We start from the raw sequence: 12,287 nt of genomic DNA, 5'->3' as shown, positions 1-12,287 counted from the left end.
ATGTGTGACCACTTCAGGAAACAGTTTCAAACTCGGATCTAAACACACTAACAACATCACTTTAGAATAGTATCACCCTCACAGCTTGTGTATATATATATATATATATAATACTTGTTTGGCATTGTAAAAAGGTCCTTCATTTAAGAAACATTTAAAAATGTTTCTTATTTGCTTATTGTGTGGAGCACCATGGCTTACATGAGTAAGCAAGACAATGAACAAAAACTAGAAAACATTTAGAGCTCATCCAAAATTGAATTTCCAGTGCTTTTCAGGAAAATAGGTTCACTGTTTACTTTTCTCTTTTAAATCAGGCCATTAAAATAATGTACCCCCAAGCCACCTTTATAATTCCGAAATTGTAAAAAAAAATAATGAGGAGGCTTCCATAATAGCAAGCCAAGAGTGAAAATATGAAGATTAACATTCTGCTTGCGAATGGGACGCTAGAGGCATTACTGGAGAAAATTAGAAAAAGTTACAATTAGGTTTTTGAGTTTCTAAAGGCTGGACACCACTTGCTTTCCAATATTTATGGCCTGTAAATAATTATCACACAGAGATACTTCCTAACACACGAACATAAGAGCACTGAAGGACCAGGCCAATGGCCCATCTAGTCAAGCATTCTGTTCTCCCAGTGCCCTCCCAGTGGCCTGTGGGAAAGCGGAAAGCAGGACAAGAGTACACTCGTCCCTCTTGCAGCTTCCAGCAACTGGTATTCAGAAGCATTACTGCCTCTGACCATGGAGACAGACCATAGCCGTCATGGCTCATAGCCATTAATAGCCTTATAAAAGCAGCAAAGTGGTTTTCTGTTGAGACACCCTGACTGAACAACCCTATTCTGTGGAATGTTAACCGCACAGATTAGGTATTATGCCTAAAGACAATACAGCCTCTCAGATCAGGGATGGAGAAGTGGATCCGGTTAGCAGACCAGAGTCTTAACTCCTCTGTCCCCCCATAGGCAGGTAGGTGGGTGGGGGTCCTCAACTGTCACCCGACATGACAGTGATGTCAGGTGACCAATTTGCCTTTGAAATCAAACCACATGGGCAAAGACATAGTGCTTTGGAAGCACAGATAATCAGATGAGCTTGCAGAGGCATAAAGGTGTGTCTTTACCTTTCCTACACTTGACATCCTATGAGATAGGTGGGAGTGACTTGGCCAAGACAGCCTTGCAGGCCAAATGGGGGTAGCTAGTTAGGCCTGTGGGCAGGAGTTTCCTCACGGATGCATTACAGGATCCATTGCTCTGCCATGCATACAAGGAAATCTGCACAGGATGCTGTCGTGCGCAGGTAAGAAAAGGAATGATGCATGCATTAGCCGAACAGACCTACCAATCTATTTCCACATTCAGAAAACACAATGTGATGTAGAACAGTTAAATAAGTTTGTCACCCAGAGCTTGTTACTCAAACATTAATGCTGCAGTGAACATGTCCCCCAACCTAAATAGAACTCCTGCACATGGTACTTGCAAAGCTCTCTTCTATAGAAACAGGAATGAGGCATTTTTCTGCTTCTGTATCCTGAATGTCTAAGGTAACTAGTTGTATGTGGACTTTAGAGCCATATTGAAATGAGAGTAAACATTAAAACAGGACAATGAAGAATAAGTAGAAAAGACTGCAAACAGTGTCCAAGGTAAAGAGTCTCTCTTATTTGTTTTTGTTTTTTAAATAGAAAAAGGTTAGACATAGCTCAGAGTGGTAATCCTTTTATCTTTTCAAATGCTATTTCTATTTTTCTAATTCAAAATTGTTTTTCACACATTCTTTAATGAAAGTGTATTCACAGAAGGTTGTGTACATACATTTCAGAGATTCTTACAAGTTTTAATTCTCTTATGGAATATGCCATCACTTTTCCATGTCTATGTTGCCTTCAAAACCTGTAAAACTCTCAACATTGTAAACCCAGTAAGGTTTCACTGCAAACTTCTAAAAAGATAGCAAGCATTTTAAAAATGTAGAACTTAAGACAAATTCCAGTTACAGATAGGTAGCCGTGTTGGTCTGCCATAGTCAAAACAAAAAAAAAAAATTCCTTCCAGTAGCACCTTAAAGACCAACTAAGTTAGTTCTTGGTATGAGCTTTCGTGTGCATGCACACTTCTTCAGATACACATCTTCAGATACTTCTTCAGATACGTATCTGAAGAAGTGTGCATGCACACGAAAGCTCATACCAAGAACTAACTTAGTTGGTCTTTAAGGTGCTACTGGAAGGAATTTTTTTTTTTGTTAAGACAAATTGTTAGCATAAATCTGGCTTACCTTAGTGCATGGATGCAATATATCATTCGAGGTATGTTCTTCCTATCATAGACATCTGTGGTTTCTGGATAGAAGATCTAAAGAGAAAAAAAGACCCACCCACCCCAAAACATTAAGAGTTATTTCAATAACAACATATTTTACATCCAGCCAATCCCTGACACAGATGAATGATGAGGAGTAGTGGGAAGCACTAGCCGGGGAACCCCCATAGGAAACCCCAGAAGCTGAAGACTCGGAGTCCAGGGATTGGTGGTAGGACACTGAGGAGAGGTCAGAGGGGGAAGATTGGGAGGAGGTGCTGAATACTGAAGGAACAACAGGGTTTAGTGAGCAGGAGGAACCTGTGACAGGGAGCTGTTCAGACTCTGAGGCTGAAGCAGAGCAGGGAGGTCAAGAAGCTGCTGAAGAATCCAGTGAATCTCCCTCTCCTGCTGTGACAAGTTCCCCTTCCCCCGGTCTCTAAGAACGCACAGGGTAAACGAAGACAGCAGAACAGAGATGGGCAGACACAGTTTGAGACTGCTTGGGAAACATCCGGAAAAGAAGCCTTAGAATGCGTGGATGGCAGGGATCTTCAGTCCTCGCAACTGCTCTATAGGGGCAAGACCTACTGGGAATTGTTTCTGACTTGTATTGCCTTGAATAAAGAGTTAACTTCATTGACTCTGGTTCTTGCATCTAACTCTAGCTCTGACAAGCCTGAATCTACTAAGGTCCAGGTCAGTATCAATAATAAAAATTCAAAAATAAGTAGTGCAGAAATGGGTCAGGCTCCATAAGGATTATTTATATGAAATTATGAAAAAGCAGCCTGAATAAAAAGCACCTGTTAGCTATTCATGCATCACACTGGGTGCTTTGCTATATGACCTACCAGTTCTGATATTCTAAGGCTTGTGTAAGACTTGTGTAACATTCATTTCATCACAGGCTCTCAATTTGCCCTCAGATGCAAGGCTAAATGAGCACTACTGCTATTCCAAAACCTTGCAGAAACATCAGAAGAAAAAGCACACCTTATATCAGTATGTTTCTTAATGCATCAAACAAAGTATCCTGCGTGGGCCACACAGGGGTGGGGCGGAGATATGAAGCAATAATACGAGCTGTTGACAGTACTGTACATTCAGTTGCCTAAGTCAGGAGCCTCTGAGATCTGAAAAAATACTTTACTGAGTCCCAAAAAAGTGTGTGGGTGGGTGGGGGGGAGACAATGGATTTGAAAGGAAGTGGAGAATCTTTGTAGATGTGCTATAAACACAAATTATGAAATCACAAGTCCTCAGAGCTTGCTTGCTAAGCTTGTGTTGATAAACTTGAACTGTGAAATGCTGTTAATTCCCTCTTTAGAGACTCTAGCTTTATCCATTGTTCCCATCCCTAATGCCAGGTCTCCTAAGCTCATATGAGCTGTTTGACCCAACAGCACCTACTGAAGCCAGCTGGAATGTAAGCGAGCCTGTTCATGTTCTGCATGATACCAGCTGCCTTGGCACAAGCATTCCACCTTCTTCACTTAGATGTCCCCCCCCCCCCAGTTTTTCTACAAGTTAATAATTCCCTAAGTGCCAACTTTAGTTTCACTCTACTTTAATTGATATGCTCCGGGAATGTGTCTTTATTTTAGCAAACACCTTAAAATTTGGGCATAACATACAGTCAAGGTTCAAATGCTTACTTTAGGCAGGCCGATGGACTCCATTGCCCTTAACCATTGCACAGTATTATCTGTGTGTCGGAAATGAAGACCTGATTTCTATTGAGAAGAGAAAGAGAAGAGAAAGGATTAATCTGTTATTTCTATTACATGACATCTAGTTCAAGTCTTCCCTGCACATGAAATTTGAAACACTGTCAAAATCAGTGAAAAGACAATCTATAGACAGTTGTTATAGGACAGCGTGAGCTACAAATATTTAATCTACTTACTCTAGAGTAATGCTGTTGAACACGAAGTCAAGAGCATTGCTCAAAATTGTTTGAGGGTTGTAGCATTAATCAAAACAGAATTTCTGACTCTGTATTATTTGTTGAAAGAGCAGTATAGAATGGAAAGCTTATTTCTGGCTGGCATGCCCCTATTTTTCTCTTTTTCAATATTTGTACACAAGGTAAAAGGCTAACATTCTACAAATATATTTAATAGTTCAGAATGCTGGGTTGTTTTTTCAACACATAGATTTGCCTAGATCAATTTAGGGTCAGTGGTGGTGCTCAGGTCAGTGTAGTGAAGAAAAGTTGCTGCAGCCTTGCCTGGTACTTCTGCCACTATTTCTGCAGAAAGCCTGGGGAAAATCAGGGCCCACAGGCATTCTGGGGAAATGAAGATGGCAGCTGCTCACCCCCTCCACGTGGTAAGCTCACCCCCTCTACATCGGGGGTGGGAGGAGGAACCAGAGAGTTGGTGGAGGGAACCTTCCTTAGGGCCCCCTCAGATCTGATGCTGTTCCGAGGGGTCATGCTGTTATACAGTGGTACCTCGGGTTACAAACGCTTCAGGTTATAGACCCCGCTAACCCGGAAGTAGTACCTCGGGTTAAGAACTTTACTTCAGGATGAGAACAGAAATCATGCCGCCGCGGTGCGGCGGCAGCGGGAGGCCCCATTAGCTAAAGTGGTGCTTCAGGTTAAGAACAGTTTCAGGTTAAGAATGGACCTCCGGAATGAATTAAGTTCTTAACCAGAGGTACCACTGTACTATAATTCTGAGGAAACCATGACAGACAAAGCAACTGCTGAACTAGTATAAGAAGTAAGCATATCGTAAGTATGCCCTTTACCTTATAACGTGCTTGTTCCACATCATAGATCTTCTTGTCAGAAACTAGCTTAGGTGCAAAAAACTTTGCCAATTTGGCAAGGTAAACACCATTCCTTAATCCTTCTTCCAGTTCAGTAGTTGGTGGCAGCTCTTCATTAAGACAGACTTCCATCCACCTGCAAATGTGCAATATAAAACATTCCAGTTTTAACCAGTAGCTTTAATATGGTAAATATGTTATATTCACGATGCAACTCAACACAACACTAAACCACAAGTATCGTAACCCCAATGTTTTGCCAAATGCAACTAACTGAGGGTGAGTTTTATTTAATTTTAATCCTTTGTAAGCAGCATCTTTTTAGTTACAGTTTGTTCCTTACAAGGGGGAAATAAATGTTTATCATATCAGCATCTAATGTATACCAAGTAAACTTATTCTATTAAAAAAAACACCCACTAGCGTAGCCATGTAGGTCTATAAGAAAAAACTCCAAATTCCACAGCTGGTCAATAAGGAACCATCCAAAAAGTTGCAACATTTGGCAAATTTTCAAGTTCTTCTGAACTCCTCCAGTAAAGTTTTATGCAAAGCAGGGTATGGTGGAGCAGGGAAACATTTGAATTTATTCCTGGACACTGCATAGTACATGAAAATTGTTTCATGGAGGCACATACTCTCCAGAAAACTCCTCAGGAAGCTACAAAACAATTAATCATCTTAGACAATTTCCGCCAGAAACAGCGCTGGATGAGATGTATCAACACCTACAAATATAAAAGTCTATTATGCTAGCACAAAAGCTATTGCAATGGTTACTCTTTGCCAGTTCAGCCCACAATGTTTATGCTTAATGAATGGATATATTCCAGAGTGTTTAAGTCATAACATTTCATTAATATGGAAAAATACACACACAATAGACATGACAATTTATCTTGCAGAAGAGGAACAGGGAGGGATTAAATATGTCCCGACACCTGTGAAAATGAAATTTTCTTTCTGCGGAACAGTTTTACTTTTTTTATACACAGCTGTAAAGAAGGCAGATGGAGCAGGACTTTGTCTGCTGCAAACTTAATCATAGCCATTCAAACATGACTGTCACCAGCTCTTAGAATTATATCTACTATAAATATCAGCAACACAGCTCTTCATTTATGACATCATACCCATAATTTGGCAGAATTTATAATGGAGGATACTGGTTGACCACCCTTCCAATAAACACTCTAAACACTGTATCTTTTAATTATTCTGACACTTCAGCATCTCTTAATTCAACATTTAGCCTTGTGCCACAAACTAGAGTATTAGGAAGGACTGAGAAGGTTGGGGGAGTCAGACCATTTTGGAAGATAGAATTGTTTTCACTGCTTTGCTGCAAAAAAAGAGATGGGTTCCTCTATCAGAACAAATGGTTGCTTTAGAAACATCAGTTTTACCTATAAGGTTCACACTGCTTTGGGTGGACTGCAGGTGATGCAAAACTGTCCAGCACTTCTGTTTCATATTTACTGCATGGTTCAAGTATATTAAATGCTTCTAGTCCCTATCAAAAGCCAAACACACATTTAGGCCAAATAAAATGGGATGCAATTCTTTATGTGCACACACGCAAACAAGGACAAAATGAAACTGAACACTACTTTTTCAATTTTAGTAGGGGAAACTAGTGCCTGTCACTCCACCACCACATTCTAGACTAGTACCTTAGCTGGCATCAAGCTACTTAGCCCTCTTCAGTAATAGTAAAGAAGTAATGATAAACAGATGCAAAATTTAAAAATGACAAGTCTAGCAAACCACTGTAAAATTGTGGTTCCCTGAAAGTCTGTCCCCAATGCTTGAACCCGTCCCATGTTAAAGATGGGAGCGTCTGACACAACCTTGTTAAGGGGTTGTGCAAAATTCTTCACTAGTTTTTATTAAGTTCATTTGGTTGCAGCATTCTTGAGCTAAATGTAGTTATTAAAGTGAAGATGTGCATCAGTTGTATTCAGAAAGCATCTACCATCATGTGAATAGATTGCTCTAATAGTCAGCATTGTCAGAATTTTTTCAGCTGGCACTATGGCTCATTTGTTTAAAATGGATGCATTGCACGTTTATTACCAAGCGATAGAAATACACTCTTGCCAGATGCCTGGTTCTATAATTTGCCTCTAAGTCAAGTCACAAACGCCAACATTTCTACAACTACTGCATCTGCAACATGAGCATATGCATAATATCTGCAGAATGCTAAACAGATCCCTTATCTCTATTTGTCTGTAATAGCTTTGCAGCTAATCCCATTACAAAAGTAGGTTCAGATGACAAGTGTTGTTTTCCTGTACTTCACATGACCTGTTTCCAAGTGGCTGCTTGATCAACTTTGGAGTCCTCAAATTCCTAATAAGCATTATCTTCATGTACACAGAGACCACAATCTACCGTAAATATGTATAATAAATAAATTAATTCATTTAGATGAAGTTGGGAGCCCCAGATCCTACTTGAAAACAAGCAAGTAAGCCATTATTCCCAGCAAAATGTTTGCACAGACACCTTTACTTTAGAGAACGTGAGACATATTTGTAGCCATGATAACTAATATATGAGATTTTAATATTCTTGAGACATTTTTTTTCAACATGCTAGAACATAAATTTATTTTTCCAGAGTCGCAGCCACATTTGTTGGTTTTGCTGCAACAGACTAAAAATCCTGTGGTAACCTAAAGATTAATAAATTGATTATGGCATAACCTTTCATGGAATACTGTACTACATGGGGCCTTAAAGGCAAAGGTAAAGGGACCCCTGACCATTAGGTCCAGTCGTGACTGACTCTGGGGTTGCGGCGCTCATCTCGGTTTATTGGCCGAGGGAGTCGGCGTACAGTTCCTGGGTCATGTGGCCAGCATGACTAAGCCACTTCTAGCGAACCAGAGCAACGCACGAAAACGCCGTTTACCTTCCCGCCAGAGCGGTCCCTATTTATCTACTTGCACTTTGACGTGCTTTCAAACTGCTAGGTAGGCAGGAGCAGGGACCGAGCAATGGGAGCTCACCCCATCGCAGGGATTCGAACCGCCAACCTTCTGATTGGCAAGTCCTAGGCTCTGTGGTTTAACCCACAGCACCATCCATGTCCCACATGACTCTTTGTTATAATTAACCATGTACCGCATGACTCTTTGTTATAATTAACTTGATCATTAAATGGGAGGTATAAGACCACATTTCACACCCTTGTCCCAAACTAAACTCTGCACCCATCAAGGCTGTACACACCTTTTCAGAAGGAAAGCTAATGTGATTAAGCATTTAACTGAAGCTTGCAAGTTACTCAGGGTCACTTCACCCACAATACTCTGTGCTTCAGATCCTAAAGGGGAAGTAAGAGAAGGCCTATTAAAAATGTCAGCCCCAAATTCTCTGGCTCATTCAAATTCTCCAGTGACCACACCAATGCAAAACAAGAAAGTTAGTCTGAGTGCCAAAGGAAATGCAACAGTCATGAAGCAGGAAATCTGAAACCACCAATATCTAACTAAACCCCAAAACAAGAAATCGGCTTTGGAAGAGATTTAGCAGTTAGCCACATGAGAATCCAAGATGAACCAATTATCTCTAGAGCTGTCTAAAGCCTCAAAGTAGAAGGTGGCGCTCTGGAACCAGGAAGCCAAAATTAATCCCCAAGAGCAATTACAATTGGCATAAATTGCAGTATAAACTGTCAATTACAGCCTAATTTACTGCAGGGAGCAGACAGGAGGGGGGGAAATAGTGAGATAAAAATTATGAAATGTTTGCCCATTTCAATTTTCTGTTAGGAAGAAGTGGTTGCAGGGAAACATTATTCCACACCTTCCCCCCCCCAAAAACCCCCCTGTCTGCTGCCATTGTTTTGTAGAGTGATTTCAAGCCAGATATAGGATTTTCCAGAAAGCAATTTAGCTTGATTTGGCTATACCAGGCATAGGCAAACCCGGCCTTCCAGATGTTTTGGGACTACAACTCCCATCATCCCTAGCTAACAGGACCAGTGTTCAGGGATGATGGGAGTTGTAGTCCCAAAACATCTGGAGGACTGAGTTTGCCTATGCCTGGGCTATACTTAGGGCAAATGAAGCCTAGAAAATCCAAGACCCCCCCCCTTCTCCAAGGCTGCAATTAGTCAGGCATGCCAAATAGTATCTGCGTGTTCTCCACTTCGAGCAAAAATGGGGAAACCTAGCCCTGAATACCACTGAAGCGCAACCACATCATCCTCATAATGTGAATATTATGATCCCCTGTCATATAGTTCACACAATCCAATTTACAATGCAATCAGAACCATGTCTGCTCACAAGTACATACTATTGAATTCAATGGTGCCAACTCTCAGGCTTTAGTTTAGTAACCAAACTAACTAAAATTGGAGCCAGATTATCTAAAAATTTGTCACCTCTCACATGATTGAACCTGGTCACTCAGGTCCTCAGTGGAGGGCATGTTCTATGTTCCAGCACCATAAGTGGTGTGGCAGATGGGCATATAAGAGATAGGTTCTCATCTGTGGTGGTGCCACAGAGGTTGTTAAATCCCCCCTTAACTGGTATTCAAATGCAAACTGGAAAACATTGACATTACTGATTGGAATACTCTTTTCTTGCTAGGCTCTGCCTCCTGCTGTTTCATCTGCTGTTCTGCATTTGTTCTTTAATTTATTAACATGTTCTTAATTAACTAAATATTAGCTGTTGTGGTGGAGGGCAGGTCTCTCATATGAAAGAAAGGCAGGGTATGGGTATTTTAAACTTAAATACTGCTTTCTTCAATTGTACTTTGCAAATAGAGTTCTGCCTGGGACACAATTTCACCATTTCAGGCAAGTCCAATTGTCTGTTTTAGCAGATGCTTTGTTTATGAACATTCATTGTGGGGGGAAATATATCCAAGCAAAAATATCCACAGAATGTGTTTAGTTTTAGAAAACAAAATAAAAATGATTAAATCATCACCCCTAGAATATGTTTATTTAAAAAAAAAACACACCAGTGCCTTTATATACAATATTTGGAATTATTTATTAACGACTAACAATTAAACATCTAGATACATTAAGAGAACTTTCACCAAGAGAGGAACTGGACTGCTGCCAAACTTCAAGGTAAAGTTCAGACCAGCTCTTCCAAAACAGGATGCTGAACTCTGTAAGGAAGCATATGGAGGCATGTTGGAGAAATTGCTGCCACCATTATTCTCCTAGACAGTTAGAAAGTTTACTGAAACTATATAAGCAGACAGTTGCAGCTTTAGAGAGGGAAGGTTCAGAACCTGCTGAAGGTACCCCAGCTACAAAGAATTGGGGGGGGGGTTTGCAAAGAGGAGCAACAAGTCTTCCATAAGGAGAGTAGAATGTAGCATAATTGATAACTGTTCACACAGATTGGACTGTTTGTGCTCTCCACATTAGTTCACTAGGGAATTTTCATACAGAAAATAATTCATGCAGAAAGTGCCCCACCTGTACCCTAAAGTGTGATATTGAAAGGAGAGCCCTGCATCTCAATCCCCATTTACAACTATTCTAAATAGCCTATGGAGCAGCTAAAACCAGATATTCATGTGCATATCCAATACTCCACAGACACAGGATATTTGCCAAACCTAATCAAATGAGCCTTCACCTAGCATATTTAACCCCTCTGCCTGTTAAAAACGTGTTCTGTGAGCTATCAACACAATTATTTCAAGCCAGAAATGTTACTCAGAGTTTTAGCAAATCACTTGCGTTGTTCAAATATTTACCTTACTCCAAAAGGTTAAAAATGACTGTACACTTTTGAAGCAGCACAATTGCCTATTTCTTCTTTGTCATGCAGCCAAATCCACCATCTCTTACTAAGAGACTTTCATGAGCAGGATGTAACAGACAATCAAAATGGGTTGCTTCCTTATTCTGTAACAGCTCTGTTTAGATCATGCTTTTTAGATTCTCACTGAGAAGTAAGAAAGTACTTTATTCTCGGATTAAATACTAAGAACTCAAGAATCACCAAAGTATTTTACATTTACTTTAAATCAAGTTTAAATAGAGAAGCAATGAAGAAATATTAACATTTGCAATTGTAGGCTGTGCTTAGCAAGTTAACCATGGTCACTATTGCTCCAATCCCCAAGTCCAAAACTACTAGTCTGAAGAATAACTTTTTTAAAAAATCAACATTATACACCCTTATTTTGACCTATAATGCTCTAGTAGGGGGCTCTTCTCCCAATTATTATTTTTAATCTTTTCGCAAAGCTTTCTTATACCATGTTGGCATAGGAGAACAGAAGGATGATGAGATGCCTTTTCTAATGTTCTGCCAGGCATTTTCCGAACATCTTCCTATTTTTTTTTTTCATCCTTTCCAGGCTGCTTCCGCTGATCTATCCCTGAGAGCATGCTGCTTTTTACCTCTGACATCAGTAAGGCAAGAGCTATGGAGAGTTTTGTGGCTGCAGGCAGGGGCTTTAAGGGGTAAAATCTTCTTCTTGAAGGTAAAGGTAAAGGGACTCCTGACCATTAGGTCCAGTCGTGACCGACTCTGGGATTGCGGCGCACATCTCGCTTTATTGGCCAAGGGAGCCGGCGTAAAGCTTCTGGGTCATGTGGCCAGCATGACTAAGCCGCTTCTGGCGAACTAGAGCAGCGCACGGAAATGCTGTTTACCTTCCCGCTGGAGCGGTACCTATTTATCTGCTAGGTTGGCAGGAGCAGGGACGGAGCAACAGGAGCCTACCTCGTCACGGGGATTCGAACTGCCAACCTTCTGATTGGCAAGTCCTAGGCTCTTAACCCACAGTGCCATCCGTGTCCTCTTCTTGAAGAGGTAGACCCAAATATGGCCACTGGCATGCTCTCCCTAGTCCCACAGCAACAAAGCCTCACAAGTTAAAATAATTTTAAAGAACAATCAAATTTTCACCACACTGCAGATTACAAGCAACATTTAATACACAACTTCACAAATCTTTTCTCCTTTCCATGTAACACAATAACGAACTTCACTGAAACCAGTGTTAGAAACTAGGATAGAAAAACTAGGAGCTGGATGGCTTCTGGGACCTGGGTTGTGGATGCCAAAACAGAATGCCTAGTCGCCATTTGGGGGGGAGGGGTCGCTAACACTTTCTATTTATTATTTTGATGAGGATGAACTAATACGCAATTCACATTATTGTTAATATCACATTTTTAGCTGAAATTGTTA

The 12,287-nt window shown here is 40.6% G+C and overlaps 1 protein-coding gene across 2 annotated transcripts in view; it reads right to left on the bottom strand.

The window, feature by feature from the left end:
- IQGAP2 (IQ motif containing GTPase activating protein 2) overlaps positions 1-12,287 on the bottom strand; it is a 132,820-nt gene that overhangs the window by 63,345 nt on the left and 57,188 nt on the right. For both annotated transcript variants that reach the window (XM_079995285.1, XM_079995286.1), the window contains exons 3-5: positions 5,075-5,231; positions 3,973-4,050; positions 2,292-2,368 (exon numbers count right to left, since the gene is read on the bottom strand). In XM_079995285.1, coding sequence (XP_079851411.1) covers positions 2,292-2,368; positions 3,973-4,050; positions 5,075-5,231 — 312 coding nt within the window. The remainder of the gene's footprint in view (positions 1-2,291; positions 2,369-3,972; positions 4,051-5,074; positions 5,232-12,287) is intronic.

Source organism: Podarcis cretensis, assembly GCF_951804945.1.
Source record: "Podarcis cretensis genome assembly, chromosome: 11".
In the NCBI taxonomy this organism is placed as follows: Eukaryota; Metazoa; Chordata; class Lepidosauria; order Squamata; family Lacertidae; genus Podarcis; species Podarcis cretensis.
Note: the sequence above shows the minus strand (reverse complement) of the source record. Positions and strands in the feature narration are given on the sequence as shown.